The sequence below is a fragment of the Sycon ciliatum genome, chromosome 1 (assembly GCF_964019385.1).
Source record: "Sycon ciliatum chromosome 1, ocSycCili1.1, whole genome shotgun sequence".
NCBI lineage: Eukaryota > Metazoa > Porifera > Calcarea > Leucosolenida > Sycettidae > Sycon > Sycon ciliatum.
The window spans coordinates 56,126,448-56,144,722 of record NC_088643.1 but is presented as its reverse complement, the minus strand read 5'-3'; the positions used below and the strand labels follow the sequence as shown (position 1 = coordinate 56,144,722).

Below are 18,275 nucleotides of genomic sequence, written 5' to 3'. Positions count from 1 at the left end.
GCAATGCCTGTTCATTCTGGCGAAGTAAAATATAATTATACCAACCAACCAACCAACATCTTGAAAACAACACAGACCAAATGTGCCGACAAAAGTCTTTCGGTAACTCTAACTTTTGTCGACAAGTACATGTGATGTAAGTTTTAAAGGGCCGTTCAACTTTTCAGCGGCCTTCTACATCCACGACTAAACCACCCTGTGATCCATGATAACGGAATGTGTCTGTAGTGCTAGACGAATTCCTTTTAAAAAATAATTACTGATATGCATGTACAAATAACTCTTCACCATTTGAAATAATTACATGTACAAAATTTAATAAGAATAAAATAAAAAATATAATAAATACATCATGTATATCATGGTATATCCCAAGCAAGCAGTGCCATTGCTACTTGCACCTAGTCCTTGTTTGATGCATAACATTAGAATGAGAATAATGACCAGGATGACCACTGACCAGAATGCAGCAGCAGATGAAAACAAGCACGGAGAGCATATGCTCACATCATTCACTTTCGTCTAGGAGCTTGTGTTTGTGGCACGGCATCGTTCCCAACTAAATATCAAGAAGAGAACTCTCAAGTCTCGAAGAGCAGACCTTTCTCAAGAACATAGGCCCAGACCGTGATACCGAGGTCTCACCGTGGGTAGCGGGTGTACAGGACATAATGGTACACCGCCCATCCACCATGGCACATGGTCAAAACAGCTTGATGCGTCAGCTCATACCAGCTGGACTGCACTAAAACTTAACGGTACAATACAGGGCGTAGGAAAGTCGAAAACAAACATGACCCACTTGTAGTCAGACCACGGGGAGTCTAGTCAGAGTCAGCGCTACAAGAGGGGCATGAACCGTGAAGGAAATAATAACGAAGTGCCTTTCCAAAATTGATGTACATGTACATACATTGTGGTTCGCTCCTGCTCTTGTAGTAGGCTAGTAGCTGAGCACTCTAATGTCGGGTAGTGCTTTTACTGATTAGTTCACAAAGAACGAAACAGCATTATGCTATGATGCTATGATGCTATCCGCAGATTGAGTATTTGGTTGGTTGGTACATGTATATTTTATTTACTTGGCCAGAATGAACAGCCATTGCTGCCTTTCTCAGAGAATGAACAGCCATTGCTGCCTTTCTCAGAGAATGAACAGCCATTGCTGCCTTTCTCAGAGAATGAACAGCCATTGCTGCCTTTCTCAGAGAATGAACAGCCATTCCTGCCTTTCTCACAGAATGAACAGCTATTGCTGCCTTTCTCACAGAATGAACAGCCATTGCTGCCTTTCTCACAGAATGAACAGCCATTGCTGCCTTTCTCAGAGAATGAACAGCCATTGCTGCCTTTCTCACAGATTGAACAGCCATTCCTGCCTTTCTCACAGAATGAACAGCTATTGCTGCCTTTCTCACAGAATGAACAGCCATTGCTGCCTTTCTCACAGAATGAACAGCCATTGCTGCCTTTCTCACAGAATGAACAGCCATTGCTGCCTTTCTCACAGAATGAACAGCCATTGCTGCCTTTCTCACAAAAATGACGAAGAAAGAAGGAGAGCAATAAAGAGTATGAAGCATGCAAACTTAAAAAGAGAACTATTACATGAGAATGTGAAGCATGCACGGTAACAGAGAGAGGGAGGGAGAGACGGGGAGGGAGGGAGAGAAAGAGAGAGAGACTGCCTTATTGCCTGTATTTCGCTCCTGCTCTTGTAACGTTAGTAGCACTCTCATGTGGGGTAGTGCCTTTGCTGTTCGCTCTACGCAGAGCTCACCGACTTGTCCGTTTGAGCCAGGGAGTACAATACAGTACTATACTACTCCCTGGGTTGACTCTGAGCACTCTGGCAAGGTGCGTTCGGGCCTGGTTTAACCTGGCATTGGAATATTTACCTTTTATTGCTTTCAGGTTCGGCCTCATTTTCTCTGTACTGCGCTGATGAGCTCACAAAGAACGAAACAGCATGCTGTCCGCAGATTGAGTACAATGTCATGTATAATCGTCATGTATAATCGTCATGTACGATCGTCATGTACATACAGTCGACTAGTCACTACTGTAACGTTACTTGTGAGTGTGACCATTGCACAGGAGTTTCCGAGGCAACTGTTGGCGAGCTCATGAGCTATGAGGTGTTGGTACGTACTTCAGTATACCATGTACTACTGTAGGAACACCGTACACGTACACTAGTCTTGATCATTGGATATCATAATGGAGTATAACGTTATGATAACGTGACTCCATCCTTTTATGTTCTTTTTCTTCTCTTTCTTCTCTCTTTCGTCTCTCTGCCTTCTCTTCACAAGTTCTGGCAGGCAATCTGGCTAGAACAGTCCCTTTGTTTGTACTGCCTACGACATATTATGTAGGCTATGTCTAGCATACTAGTAATCGAATGTGTGGACTGAGCCAGTGTCTTCGACACTTGCTTGCCTGACGCAGCCGCGGGAATGCAAATAACCGAATAATAGTATCCTATTATCGGAGAAAGGAGCGAACTACTAGACTGTATCCGGGGCGTGATCCGGGGCGTGAGCCGGGGCGTGAGCCGGGGCTTTCTAGCGCAGCAGCTAACAGCAGCACTAGCAGGGAAAGAGCTGGTAGACATGTTGCGAGAACGTGCTCTTGCCGTCTTGGCGATCATCCGGTAACTGTAGAGTCTCAGTGTAGTGCTGCTCAGGGTTGTAGCCGGGAACTGAACCGTGATGAAGCAGGAAAAAGTGGAGAGGCCATTACGTTTGACCTAACAAGTATTAGTATTAGTTGTACAATCATGATTGTACAGACTGACATGCCCCTACCTGAAGCAAGCAGCAGAGACGAACCCCACTAGTGCACTGGCGTGAACAACATGAGAACTGCTACAAAGGGTGAGACTAGAGTACAGACTGAAGTCTGAAACTACAGAAGAAGCATTATCATGTACAAGTAGAGTGCTGGCAACTGAAATCCGACCCCCTTGCCGGCGCGCCGCGCGGGCAAGGGGGTCGGATTTCAGTTGCCGACACAGTGCGTATGTACATGATGATTACTACGAAGGCAGAAGAGAACAGAGACAAGTACTAGTAACTAGTTCAGATAACTGGCTAGGTCATTGTTGTAACACTGCGTTTCATGCACATAACAAAGCTATGGCAATCCTCAGACAACTGATAAATTATCTGTACTCTTCTGGCTACAAACTTATGCCCAGGAAAGTAGCATAGCGTGATATTAGTGTGACATTAAAGTTAGTGAGACGTGGTGTGGATGGTGTCAAGTTTACATTGGAGGTGAAAAGAAAGAAGAGAAGGAGATGTTGAAGTGTCTAAAAAGGGAAAAAATGCTAGACCCACCAGGACTCGAACCTCTTGCAACATACTGTACTGTCAACCGATCTACCAAACAAGGCTTACATAATACCATGATGATAACTAATCTACAATGTATATTGGGTGCCGGACTAATACCAGTACATGACACTGTCATGTAGGAGATGGCTATTATTATATTCTTGGTAGAATCAAGAGTTAGTAGTCTCGACCCCAGACACAATAACAATAGAGATAGTCACTGACTAGCATTATAGTGAAGGAGGAGTGAATATCGACCACAGAGACTGATGATAACTTGCCAGCTTTTGTCTTCAAGGGGACATCTCGGGCAATCATCATGATTATGTGCTCCTCAACACAGCACAACTGCTGGCAAAAGGAGGAAGATTCCTGGGTGGAGATGAGGCGGGAAACTAACTTTACCGTCCTATCCCGGTTGTGGAGCGAGATGGGAGCGTAGTGTGAGAGCGGGCAAACGAGCCGTCTTCTGTCCCGTGTGGCCCTCTAATAAATTAAAGTGCACTGACTGGCGGAGGACACATGCTGATGATTTGCAGTCTAGCAACTCGTCGACTTGACACGCACGGTGGTAGACCTACTGACTACTGTCTGCCGAGAACTCACACCGTGAGTCCCGACTTGCTCATAATACAATCATGTAGATCATAATACAATCATGTAGATCTACGATGCAGGATGGTTGATCGCGAATTACTTCCTCAACAGCAATGCTACGGCGGAGTCTATGAATCCAAGTATCGATAGAGTTCTGAGTATGTTGACAATAGTTATCAAGAGCACATAGCCCCAGGGGTTTTGTACTCTTGATAATATTGATACTGATGACCCGCTGAATATGAGTTTGGATTCACGCGGTAAAGCAGTGGGTGAAAGTTCCCTGTGGCATACAGGTAATTATTAGAGATTAAGTTGCCTGTTGCTGACTAACATATTTGCAGACATGTATACACATGCGTGCAGCGCACACATTCATTGCGCTGATTTAGAGTTTTTGGTCCTACTACCGGTAGGATTGGTAGATTAATATAATGATTGGCTGAAAAATTAATCAAGTAATCAATTCAATATGCCCACGAGCAGTGGGCATAAAACGTTCTCACGATTTGGATTCGCTAAGCCTACCAGCGCGCACACAGACACACACACATACACCACACACACACACACACACACACACACACACACACACACACACACACACACACACACACACTGTCACACACACACACACACACACACACACACACACACACACACACACACACACACACACACACACACACACACATACCTGTACACGCACATGCACTGTGGCAGAAAGCAGCAAGGGAAGGATGCCCTTACTCACCACTCAGGAGCTCCACACAACCTTTGAGAAAGCTGTAAAGGAAGGTGACACGGTATGCAACGGCAAGCAACGGGAGCGCACTGAAATACAAGCTGTCCCATGCAACACGCGCATGCAGTATAGCAGGGGCGTACACAGGGCGGTTCCCGGGATGCCCGGGAACCAGTAAAAAAATTCGATATGGGTGCGGAGAATTTTTTGATCCAGGCCCAGCGCTCGCAGTGCATGCCTGGAGTCCGCCTGATGGTCCGAGGCCGCGAGGATGGTGCACCGGTGACTAGCCCAGGTGTAAAAGTGGTGCTGGGACTGGGACACAGCGTAGACTGGGCCATGAGTCTACTGACTGAACTGGGTTCAACAAAGTCGCTACTTTACATTGCCGGATTCCTCGATCTCCGAGTCAAATTTTCCTTTCCAGTTTGTTTTGACAAAGTTGGTCGTGTTTTCGACGATGCTTTCGCTTTGTGGAAAAGAAGTGTGAACATCCAGAGGGCCAACGCTATATTCAGGTCAAGCGATAGATGAGAATGCAGACGCACCTGACTTGCAAGCGAAGTCTGCATGCAACGAGCAGCGCTGAGGAAGAAATCGTCGGCGAAGCTGTAGAGTGACCGTTGTCGGAAGCTGCTGGATCATCCAAAACTTACTTCAGTGACATGGGAGCGTGTTGGAAGGGATATTCTGAACGTCTACGTCCACAGTGGAATCCAGTCCCCCGAAATTTGCCGGACACGGAAAAGATTTCCGTCATCGACAATCATTGTGCGCCACCGAAGGCGAAGGATTTCATTCCCAGGGCGTGTCCAGACGGATGGCAAACAGCGCCGCTTTCAACTATCCTTGTTGGAGGAGTTACCCTGCGTAGTCTTTTGACCAGCGTGCAATGGTGGCTTCTGCTTGCCCTGTGTGATGTTTGCTCCAGATGATTCGAAACTTACTAAGCCAGCTTTCAAGACTGCATGCAATCGTCATGCTGAACAAAACATCCATAAAACGGGGAAAGTTCAGTTTAAAAAAAATCAAAAATGCGTAGCAATGACATCTTCCAGCAGCTTGTGGATGTTAATTTCACCCAGTCTGAAGAGAATATGCAGAAACTCCGTAGGATACGAAAAACAGCACTTCAATTGTGTGGAATGTTGGTTCATCAGTTGGCAAGGGAACCACTCCTGGAGGCGAGCGGCGTACGCCCCTGTATAGGTCAGTAAGTAAACCGGCTCTGCGTTCTGCCCAAAGTGACACCGAGGCGTCCGCACTAGTACAGTACTGGCACACAACCACCTTCCTTCTAAGCGGCTGCAGCAGTCTCGCCACGCAGAAACGGCTTCGTGAAACTCTGCATGGGCTTGAAGTCCGCATAGGGATCAATGCCTGACACCAGCAGGAAGTCCCTCATGTCATCCTTGATGTCAAAGCGCCTGTGCATAATACAAACACACACCCGGACATGCACATGCATAGTGGGAGAAATCACAGGTTCACTAGCATACGGTCAAGAGTAGAGTACTTGAAGTATAAACTACACGCGATTACAATAGGTTAGACTCATCAGTTTAGATTATGTCGCATGACTCGCATCTATAATTATGTCAAATAGATACAATCATGTTGTGGGCTAACAGCCACACCTCAAATTGCACGGCATTCTACTCAAAAAGTGCAATTTGAGGTGTGGCTGTTAGCCCACGACTTAATTGGATATTATGAAGCTGCAAGAAGCGTCCAAACTCGTCTTAGATACACCATAGCAAGAGTCCATAACCCAAAGAGTGTGCAACTCTGTACATGGGGATCCGCGCGGCGGAATTCCAACATTACGTCAAAAACGACGTACACGGTCATTGCGCTTGTACTACTCCCTGGTTCCAAGCACCGCGGAATGCGGAGTTCTGTACAGCTGTGCCTCAGCGGCATGACGTAATGTTGGAATTCCGCCGCGCAGTGGGCCTACAGCAGCCAGACCCCAGTTGCGCACGCTTGGGGTTGTGGACTCTTGACCATAGCCTAAACGAATGGGATATGTATACGCACTGCGCCATATGCTGCTGCCATTCTGGGTATGCACTTTGGGCATGCAGCTGCAGTCACCTATCTAAGAGATTGCACGGAGCAGCAAGTATCATCTGCATGGCAACATGGGCACCGGCAGAGTGCATGAATATGGATGGAGAACACAGTATAGTGGAGCTTACCCATCATTCGTCCACGGCAAAAAGGATTCTGCCCTCATGTAGTGGTTGGCAAAGGCTCTGCGAAAACCGTGCGACTTATTCGGTAGCGATCGGTGAAGCAAATACCTATGCAAAGAAAAGGTCCAGAATGGTCACTGAAATTCACACTACGGTGCACCTTACATGTACAGGGCTATGTAGTGTAGCACCTTACATGTACAGAGCTATGATAATGTAGTGTAGCACCTTACATGTACAGAGCTATGATAATGTAGTGTAGCACCTTACATGTACAGAGCTATGTAGTGTACTGGTGTAACTATAGAAGTGATGAGTGGATTTGATTGAAGGAAGGTGAAAACGACTTTGCTAGACCTGCACTGCTGTGTAACGCATGCCTGTGATGGTTGCTTCGACGTGCATGCACAGACTGGTGTCACATATGCACAATATTTATATAGCGTCTAACTTCAATGGCTTTCCGCACTGGCCGGGGTTGAGCTACACTCTGTTGTCATGGAGGACTTTAACCTATCGTTGTTGGGAGAAGATGAACAGAGCAAAGTGCACTGCTGTCTCCGGTCCGTACATAACCACAAATGCAGTACATTCGGCTGTACAATTGTGTACCTGCATGCATGGCTAACCCAATGCCATCCTCAAGATCAAACAAGACGAATGTCACTTTCACGGTTACATAACGTCACACATGCACATCAAGGCGACTTCAAAGATTAACTCAAATCTGGCCTCAGTTCGGGGCTTCAGCAGAAGATATTACAGAAAATGAATGACACCTCCTGTACAATGATAACTGGTGCCACATCTTGTAATTCTGTCTATGCTAGTATTTCTGCAGAGTAGCCAATGCCAATGCCAATGCAACGCAGTGCATTGCGATACTTGTCTTCACAGCTACATGCCTATCCCAATACATCCCAGGCCCTCATACACTTGAACTGTGGCCACTAAGTCAATAGATGTCACGGTACCATTGTGTTCCCTACGCTTGGAGTATGATAACATTGTGTGTGTGTGTGTGTGTGTGTGTGTGTGTGTGTGTGTGCTTGTTACGCATAAAGGTGCAGGGGATTTAGCACCTGTAGGATGATCCAATAAACAGTGGTCATAACAAACATAGTTGCATCAGCGAGGCACTGGAATGAACTGCCATGGTGTCACTGTGTTTGCTTGACCGACTGAGTTGGGGCGACATATTCAGCCATGACACATTGGCCGTTAACACATGTCACGAGGCAACGTCAAACAGTTGCTACAGTTATAAGTATCGGTTGTGGTGGAGCCATGCCTCAGTCCCAGCACGTACAACGGTACAACTTCACGCGTTCCAGGAAGCACCACAGCGTGTGGTTACCCCCCTGTGGCATACTCCAAGGGCTTCCTTTGCCTTGCCCAGATACCAAACTGGAGCATTTTCTCGACTCCCAGCATCCGGCATAAGGTTCGACGATCTATGTTTACCCGTGTGGAGTGACACATCCATGAGCAGTGGCACATTATAAATCTAAAGCGGGATATTCTCTTAATTCACCGCCACAGAGATGTGAGGGGTGTATGGTGATTCTGTTGCAATGTGTTCCACTCCAGTGCACACGGACAGGCTGCATGCAGTGCTTCACGGCACATGCACAGCCTGACAGGATGTGCATGTCCTGGTCCATACTACTACGGCGGCACATTGCACTAGGCCTGCCCGGCAGACTGCACACAGTTGCAGTTCTATTACCCAGTGTCACTCACTGCCAGTGTCATCGAACTGGTGCCGCAGATATGAAGTCACAGTCTCCTCTGTACTGAGCACACTGCACATGACCACGGCAAACAGGTGTGCACGTGTATGTGTGTGTATATGTGTGTGTGTCTGTGTGCATGTGTGCGCGCGCGTGTGCGCACGTGATTGCCCCATTAACGCACACATGAGCAGCAGGTGCATCCACGCACACACAAGACACGTACTCGGTACAGACTTAAATTATACGCCCCACTTGTCATGCACCCTTAGCCACCAACTGCATGTCAGGGACTTAGTTCACTGCCGCTATGTACAGTGCTGCCACCAACACTGACCATAGGTGCTAATTGCTAAATTACTCACAAAGAAGAGCGCAACCGTTGAACTGTTTCTTATGAGATGCAAAATAACACATTTCCCGAAATCTTCCTGCAAACCGGTGTGCTCACTACTGGTTAGTGGCCGGGTTAGATCCCACCTACAATGTACACAAACTAGACCATGACTTATTGTCGGATGCTGGCGTGTATTGCTAATGAGACTAGCCAACCAGGAAAAGCTTATCACCATGATGATATTGAAGCGTCACCTTGCACTCACCCGTTGAAGAAGACGGCAGACCCGGCTGGAAGCTGCACGGGTATGAAGTCCGCCTCGGAATACGGGTATCCGTAGCTGGCATCCGCAAAGTCAAAGCGCTCGTCATTGTGCTGCTTCGCCGGCCAGATGATCTGATGCAACGATGAGGAAGCAAAGCATAAGAGACAAACCTTGTGTAGGAAGTCGGGAACAATTCATAGCGGGAACACCACCTTCGAAGTTGATAATACATGTACCAGTATATTGATTGATGACGGTTCTAGATTGTACATGTGTGTGCAGAACATCTGCGGTCCTGCAACGAGTGATTGATGGTACCCAGAGCTCATTTCTCAATCACCTATAGCACAAGTCGAAAATATAAGTTGGTTACGAGCAGAAATAAGTAACATGCCCACGCATCAGGCCTTATTGCTACATTGGCTCAGTATGCTAGGAATTCCTAAAAGATGATTACTCACTCCAGGTCGATGCGAGCCCGGGATTACCCACACACAGCCGTTCTCTATCGTCACATTGTCCAGTGCAATCCAGGAGGCGCACAAAGACCTTGAGTCGTCGGCCACACAGGGACACAAGCACCAGTCATGGCTTAATTAATATCACTGAATTGCAGCAACACTCCTGAGTTAAACTGTAACTATCCTGACATTGCCACATAGAAAATGGAAATATTTTGAAAACTAAAAAGCTGAAGCTGCATAAACAGGCTCTATCATGACTTAAAATGGATATACAGAGAGGATGTAGCAACTATAGCAGACACACATGAATGGACGTGTACACATCAGTTGATACTGCACCGCAGAGCAAACTTACCGGTCTCTTGTGGGAATGTAGAACTCATCCTGGTGGCAGGCTTGGCCAGGCTTGCCGGACGCTTTCATGAACATCATTGTCTGCATGCACTTGATGTTGGGTCCCAGCAGCTTCTGCAGCACCGCTACCGTGTTGCTCTCCCTGGTCAGATCACGGATAACTGTGGAAATCTATGGAACACGCAGCCCATCCAGAGACTCCAACAGTTCATAGTCAGATATGTCTCGTACAATATAACATTACTACGACGGTCGCTACGGTATTCGCCCTACCACCTTTAGATGCAGCCACCCCATGACTTATGAAATGTGATATTGCCCGTGTCTTTTAAAACAATTCCGGGAAGGACACGCAGACAACAACATTACGTACTCTGCTTGGGGCCACCTCTATCACACCACCCTGAAAAGTCGAAAAATGCACAGCCTCCATTTGTACATACCTTGTGCGGAAAGTGAATGCACAAGTATTTCTTCAGCACCTCCGTACGTGACATACTGTCATTAGTAACCTGTACACCGGGAATGTCTCCTCTCAGCCCGCGACATATTGCTTCCATTTCATCCATCAGGCTCGTTACCTGAGAAAGCCGAACAGAAACGAAGAAAACCGTTTATAAAAATAGATAGAGATGCAGGGGGTGCAGGGGATCAAACATCCTAGGATGGCTCTGTAAAGGCTGCATACGATTATGGTGAAGTTGAGCGGCCGCACAACCGGTCCATCTCTGAAGGTGCTCAAGATTGTAGCCTGAGCTTGAGAGTGAGCTGTGGAACCCTCGGTCAGCTATAGATGTGTATTTGATGGCACACCACAGCACACCGCCACAACTAACCATCTACCCTCAGAGCTACTACTGAAGCGTCACGGGATATTTAAACAGAGTTGCCAGGGATAGAAAGCATGCCGGTAGCCGACCAGTGAGGCATTGAGCTGCAGGACACTGATGATGCGGCTTCCAAACAGTGTGTGGCCGTCTACTTGAGCCACTGTGAGCCTAAAGCACAGGGGTCACAGGCTCTCCACGAGTCTCCAGCACAGGGGTCTCTCCAGCACCGTGGCAGGGGTCTCTCCAACACAGGGGTCTCTCCAGCACAGGGATCTCTTCAACACAAGGGTCTCTCCAACACAAGGGTCTCTTCAACACAGGGATCTCTTCAACACAGGGGCCTCTCCAGCACAGGGGTCTCTCCAACACCGTGTAAACTGGATACCACCCTAATGAAATGGAGAGGGAAATGGTTTCCTTGACGACACGGTGGCTTGGGCATTGTAGTCCCCACCACTCTAAACCACCAGTACACAACATCGAACACCATTACTGCACCTCTGGTGGAACGTATCTGTTCTCAGGCTCCCCTTGGCGACATGTTGGATTGTGTTCGTTCCGCCGCGAAGCGCAAGTTGTCGGCAGCAAACAGACGTTCTACGAAGAGCAAAGTGCTTGATTTCCTTGCGGCAGCGCCAGCAGAACTTTCCTATTCTGGTCAATTGGCCTCCCAGCCTGGAACATCTAGTTGGCTGACTTGCCGGCCGATGAAGCGCCGCGGATTTGCTCTGACCAAGGGTGAGTTCCGGGATGGCATTGCCCTTCGGTATGGCTGGCCATTGACCGGTCTTCCCAGTAGCTGTGCCTGTGGGGCCAGTTTTGATCTGTACCACGCCTTTTCTTGCCGAAAGGGTGGTTTCCAACATTACGCCACTGTGAGGTACGTGACGTCACCGCCAGCATGCTCTGGAGAGTGGCAAATAACGTTGCGGTGGAGCCTCATCTTCAGGCAATCACTGGTGAGCGGTTTCGCCATTGGACAGCAATATCTACTGACCAGGCACGGCTTGACATTGTGGCAGGCGGGGTGTGGGGCGGACAGTTTGAACGCTGCTTTTTTTATGTAAGGGTATTCAACCCACATGCACCTTCAAACCGGTCGGCCCACATCCAATCTGCTTTCAACAAGCACGAAGCCGAAAAGCAACGCCACTATGCTGAACGAGTGCGAGAGGTGGAGAAGGCGAGTTTCACTCCACTTGTCCTAGCAACAACTGGCGGTATGGGCAGTGCTGCTACTGCGTTCTATCGACGGCTGGCTGTCCTCATGGAGAGGGGGGGGGGGGGGGGGGCGCACACACTTTCCCTGGCATAGGGGGATGAATGACGCCTCTCCAGATGTTCCTGTTTTTTAAGCCCGGCTTGTTGGTAACTAGCTAACACGGGTAACGGATACAGACTGATCTAACAGACTATCTTGAACGGAGTTGTCATTGTGTGGAGATTGTCAACCGGTTTCATTTTCTTTTTACAAGTATTTAAATTTTTTGTTTGTTTTCTTTTTCGTTTTCTTTGTTTGTTGTGTCAGGTCAGTGATGTCATGTTCTGTGATTGCCCGTATAAGGGGCTTATTCAAACACAGGAGTCTCTCCAATACAGGGACCTCTCCAATACAGGGACCTCTCCAACACAGGGGTCTCTCCAAGACAGGGTTCTCTCCAGCACAGGGGTCTCTCCAGCACAGGGGCCTCTCCAGCACAGGGCTGTCCCCGGGGAAAATCGCGATTCCGCGGCCGCGTTTTTTCCGCGTTTTTTGCGATTTTTCAAAAGACTGCGTTTTCTGCCATTTCCCGCGTTTTTTGAACTTTTTTGTTGCACTACACGTACACACAGTGCACTGTTCGGTCAGCAACGTCTCATCGTGGCGGCTTTGTACTCAAATATGACGAGTGCTTACACCAGAGACGTGTAACTGATTGATTTCACTACATACTCACTGAAAATGGCCTCATATCAACTGCAAACTTGCCGCCACGAGATGATATCAATATTTACCGCATATTTACCGCAAATTATGCCATATTATGCCGTGTTTTTTGCCGCGTTTTTTGCGATTTTTTCCGCGATTTTCCCCGGGGACAGACAGGGCCAAGGGGCCTCTCCAGCCCAGGGGCTGCAGCTGAGAGAAGCTAGATACTTCCTTTCATCCAGAGCACAGGCAATTAGGTCATTGTACATAATGCAGAGGCAGTGGAAAGGCGCCGAAATGCTTCGCTTGTGGAGACTGTGGAACCAGAGGATGTGAAGACTGAGTTTGGAGCACTAACATCACCAGAAGATATAGATGAAGATAAGACTGTGCCATGCAGAACACTGAAGAGCCAGCTTGTCACGATACTTGTTTTGGTTTGCACCCGAGCTCAACGGTCAAAATTCTCGTTCGACATGAGTTGCTCTGAACCTCAAGAACTCTAGTGTGTTATTGCATCCTGTCATACTTCATCCTTTCCGTATTTTAGTGAGTGGATTTCAATCTGGAGTAACGGAGGTGTATAGTGATTGCTACGATAAACACACACACACACACACACACACACACACACACACACACACACACACACACATACACATACACACACACACACACACACACACACACACAGTGACACACACACACACCATTGGACCATTGGACGCCCATCGCTAGAGGCGATGATAGTGATGCTATAGCAGAAGCCATAGCAACTTGTGCCGGGATTGCACCATTCAACAGCTTGCAAGGCTGAAGAATTGACCGCCACTATTCAGCCTGGTCTACACCACATAGCTATGAAGTGGATTTTTCTGGCCAGTGAATCCCTACTTTTTGGTCTTTTCCATTTTCTTTCCCGCACACACATCACACCACATACTCTGGCATGCACTGGCTGTTGGTAATCACCCAGGAGAATGAAAGAAAAGTCAGGAGGAGTCTGAGAAGAAAGACGTGTGTGACCATAATCATCGGGAATCGAACCCGCAACCTATCGATTGGAAATTGCTGCACATACCACTGCACCATATGGGACACACACACACACACACGCTATAAAAACCGGACCTGTCACTTCACTTCACATGACGTGATGTATTGCATCTTCGCCTTTTACATTACCCTTCCCAACATTGCACTATCTTGATGCACTGTAGCTCCCATACACTAACATCTACATCGCCTATAGAGGTTGTGTGCGAATGATTTCATGAGGTGAGAAACGGATTTTCTAACGTGCGCCAAGTATACGTATACAGTGTGAATCAGTGAATTTTCTAATGTCAGGCTCCAGCAATGTCAGGCTCCAGCAATGTCAGGCTCCAGCAATGTCAGGCTCCAGCAATGTCAGGCTCCAGCAATGTCAGGCTCCAGCAATGTCAGGCTCCAGCAATGTCAGGCTCCAGCAATGTCAGGCTCCAGCAATGTCAGGCTCCAGCAATGTCAGGCTCCAGCAATGTCAGGCTCCAGCAATGTCAGGCTCCAGCAATGTCAGGCTCCAGCAATGTCAGGCTCCAGCAATGTCAGGCTCCAGCAATGTCAGGCTCCAGCAATGTCAGGCTCCAGCAATGTCAGGCTCCTGTGCTACCAGATCATCGTCACTGTCTTCAGGGGTAGTAACGTTGGCTTCGGGCTGGGCTGTGGCCACATGGACAGTCGACGGCAGAAGAGCAGCAGGCGGAACAGTGAGGCGGTCCAGTGGACTAATGCCAGTTTGTTTAAAGCTGGCCAGAATGTTTGCCGGGGTGACCGCCTTCACACACACCTCGGTGAAAATCTTGGGGAAGTGCCCAATTGTTAGCTTGTGGTCAGGCTTAACCAGACGGGCTGCAGCTGACACCGACTGATAATGCTGGCCAAGGCTGCTGGACACTGCTTTGTCTAGCAGCTGCAAGACATGCGTTGTCTTCGACGGCAGGGCAAGGAAGATCACATTGCTGCTCCTGGCCATGTCCAACGTTGCTACCTTCAGATGGCTGGCATGACTGTCCATGATGAGGAGCTGCGGCGTGTCCCGGCTGGTGTTGGCCAGGAAGACGTTGGTGAACCAGTCCTGGAACAGGTCGCTGTCCATCGACCCACTGCTGCTGGTGCTGCACACAGCACCCGGCGGCCCATTTGCAGCAAGTGCAGGTGACAACTGCTTTCTATTATAGGTTATTTGCGGTGGCATGCAGTTGCCGGCTGCATTCACGCACACACACATTGGCCGTGATGCAATCATGTGATTTCCGGTGCTGCTGATGTGTTGCCCGGCTGGTCTGACTGGCCACGATACTACTGGGTAGGGGATCCGGGTTGAAACCCTTCTCGCCGCAATTCCAAATCTGATTTGGCTGAAGCTTGTACGTGTACCTATTGTCTTCTCCAGGACGTCGTAGAGCTGGTGACGGGTATCTGCACTGGCGTTCCTGGCCCGTGCCTCTTCGAGGGAACGTGGCCGTCTCACGCAAATCTCGGGATTTCGGCGCTTGAATCCTCGCCACCAGCCTTTCCCTACACTGGGACATTGCTGGCCTGTCTCACGTCTCACTAAATCAGCTGCCAGGGCTTGTACGGATGCTGTAGCATAGTACAAGAGAGGAAACAATTATTTTAATTTACACATTGTATTGACATTTTATTGACCTAAATGCCATGAAAACGATGAAGGGGGTATACTAGTAATGTACGTGGTGTGGTTGTAGTGGCTTTGGCCGCTATGCCAATGTTATGTTTTGGTGCAGGGTTTTCGGATTCATCTCCACTAGGTTCTCTCGATTGCTGCCTACTCAAATGTCCTTTGCATGCTGGGAAGTTGGTCAATCCATAGACCTCGAAACGCGATTGTCATTTAACATTATTATTGTTACCTGTACAGTGTATATTCATTTTCGTCAAGCCCTATGAATATACGCTATGCTATTACTGGTATGTGTCTGTGACTTACTACCAAGTGCGCAATGCACGGGTCCTTGGACGTGCGTACATGTACATAGTGCGCGCATGCAGGGATTGCTGTGCACGGGCTTGCTTCAAATGCATGCATACGATTTCGTGCCCAAATCATTCAAATTCACGTGCACGTGTTTTGAATAGTTACATGAGCAGCAGTTGCTGCCTAGCTTACCTCTACTCAAGCCGAACCCCATATCAGCCATTGACTTAGCGTAGTTCGACAATAGCTTCTCCTACTCCCTTGGAATAATTGACGGGCGGCCTCTAATGTGAGTTCTGCCAGTTATTCGGCCGTAGAGGGTTGACGTCTTTACATTGTGCTGCTCACTGGCCACACGGATGGAAGCTCCCCCCCTGGACGGCTTTTATTGCGTCTTCCATCTTCAACACGAGCGATCTGAGCATATTTTGTACCTTGGAGTGCTTTTTGTGTTCGTTCATGGCGCGGAGAAGAAGTTTCTCCAGGATCGGTGGAGACTCAGACAAAGACATGGGTGCCAGTGTGGTGGTGTCGGATCGTCTCCTTTTCTTGCTGCAGCTTTCCCGCCAGAAAATCAAGACATGGTGGAACCTAAAATTTGGATGGTGAATACTCATGTTTGGGTGTCGCAGCCATGGATGTTGAGACTTGAACATTTGGTCTGTGTAATTGTCTGCCTGGATATTGTTATTCGGGTGAGTCTAGTCTTTTTAGCCAGGCCTCCTCGTGGCCTTTTCGTCGCGGTGTGACCCATTTCCTCCGAATCAAGGACCCAGCAAAAAGTGGTCGCGAGTTTTTCAAAAACCGTTTACCGGACAGCGCTGAAATTTGGCGTACCGTTAGAGGGCCGTATCTTGATGGTATTTGTGAAAACTAAACGAAATCGAAACAAGCTTTAGGTACAATTTCAGGCTGTTTCAGTTTTGTTACCCTGTCTCTGATTCGAGCACCCGGGTCTACACATCGTGCACACATACACAGCTGTTTTGAAAAGATTATTATAATAATTATACATGCATACATAATGTATGTACCTGTTGTTTGCTGAGCAAGTCGGGGATGATGACATAGCCGTCTTCGTCATATCGCTGCCGCAGATCGTCCGGAAGAGCTATCGGCGAAGCACTAGCGCTGGTAGCGGACGCGTTTTCCGCCGTACAGTTGCTACGAATCTGCTGCCATTGAGCTGCAGGAAAACGCTGTTGTGGATGCAGTTGAGGGCTGTGTACAAACCGTTTTGAAGCTCTTCTTGCCTGATATTCAATGGACCCTGCTACTGTGTTGTACCCGCAATGTTGCTGACCATCCACAGGGAATCTAGCCAGAAACGTACTGCAACGCCCAACTAGGGCAGTGCTGGCTTTGTAGCGAATCATCTTGGTCCACTACGCTAGTAGTGGCTACAGTAAAATGTTCACCGTTTGAAATTCCGCTTCCTTCACCCACAAACCTATCGAGTTAGGAACGCTGTCTTCAAAGTTCAATAATATTCATTTTGTTGACTATTATCATGCCCCATCCCAGTCTAGTCACATGTAGATACGAGCTACCCCAGACTCCAGGATCATTGATTCGATATTCCCCTGCATCTGCCATCTGGGTGTCATCAGCTGTGAAAACACTGGTCGCTGTGAATGGCGTTGCTTCGACAGCATGCAGCACGCCACTTACACAAGACATACAAGAGTCAACATCAACAGGATCTAGGTCTAGGACTGAGCCTGACGTCGACCCTGCCACGATACAGTCTCGTTTCCCATGTGTGTTGTTGGAAGTCAGAGTCTCGGTACGACTACTGTACTACTACTACTACAGTGGTCCCTCTATAATCCGGCACCATTTGTGCCACGGAAATCTGCTGGATTAGGGAGGGTGCTGGATTAACAAATCTAATCTACTGCTGCAATGTGCATGAAGAGGACATTTGGCTACTGAAAATTGTGCTGGTTTATCGAGGGTGCTGGATTATAAAGTGCCGGATTAGAGAGGGACGACTGTACTAGTATTAAATTTTACAAACTACAAGTACCATGAGTACAACAACAAAAAATGTGTGATGTCTGTTGTTATGCGTTTATGGTGTCAGATGACCCTTTCCAGTACCACTATCGGATACTACAGAGTACAGTATCCAGAGTCCCCCTCCTCCCGAGTGGATCATCTTGTTCCTACCGGTATGTATATGTCTACCCGTATGATAATACTTGTATTGTGGGCGGAGTAGAGCCCTGCATCTCTGCACAGGCATAATTATACCAGTCCTTGGAAAACTATCTTTCAATCTTGATCAGACAGCAGCAGCCCGGCAATCCATGCAGAGACCTGTACGACAAACGTTGAATAAGCTTCACTATTCCACTAACGCACTGCAGTACCGCGAGAGCGCCCCACCATCTCGTCCTTCCGTGGTCGTATTGCGGAGGTGGTGTCCTGTCTGTAGGTCATACGACACGAATCTTGTACACACATTGCACATTGTGCCGTCAATCCGTACTCAATTCACCTTCGAGCGGACACGAGCA

The 18,275-nt window shown here is 48.0% G+C and overlaps 1 protein-coding gene across 2 annotated transcripts; it reads right to left on the bottom strand.

Moving 5' to 3' along the window:
- Positions 1-3,166: 3,166 nt before the first annotated feature.
- On the bottom strand, positions 3,167-17,247 carry LOC135804456 (uncharacterized). Of its 2 annotated transcripts, XR_010551066.1 has the most exons (8): positions 16,788-17,247; positions 10,478-10,615; positions 10,036-10,205; positions 9,678-9,765; positions 9,217-9,347; positions 6,885-6,989; positions 5,893-6,110; positions 3,167-4,815 (listed from the first exon to the last, which is right to left on the bottom strand). XR_010551066.1 is itself a non-coding variant. In XM_065318328.1 (7 exons), the coding sequence occupies exons 1-7, from the start codon at positions 17,127-17,129 to the stop codon at positions 5,981-5,983; spliced, it is 1,104 nt and encodes a 367-aa protein (XP_065174400.1). In that variant the 5' UTR covers positions 17,130-17,247; the 3' UTR covers positions 5,619-5,980. The 2 variants fall into 2 exon arrangements, 1 of the variants encoding a protein (XP_065174400.1); XM_065318328.1 differs by lacking the exon at positions 3,167-4,815 and having other exon boundaries at positions 5,619-6,110.
- Between the last annotated feature and the right edge of the window lie 1,028 nt (positions 17,248-18,275).

Bases quoted from the DNA above. Each gene is read 5' to 3' on its own strand.
- LOC135804456 (XM_065318328.1), bottom strand. From the start codon at position 17,129: ATGATTCGCTACAAAGCCAGCACTGCCCTAGTTGGGCGTTGCAGTACG. The intron at 10,616-16,787 runs GTACATACATTA...CGGCTTTCTCAG, and splicing joins ACTTGCTCAGCAAACAACAG to GTAACGAGCCTGATGGATGA. The intron at 9,348-9,677 runs GTGAGTAATCAT...TCGTTGCATCAG, and splicing joins CGGGCTCGCATCGACCTGGA to ATCATCTGGCCGGCGAAGCA.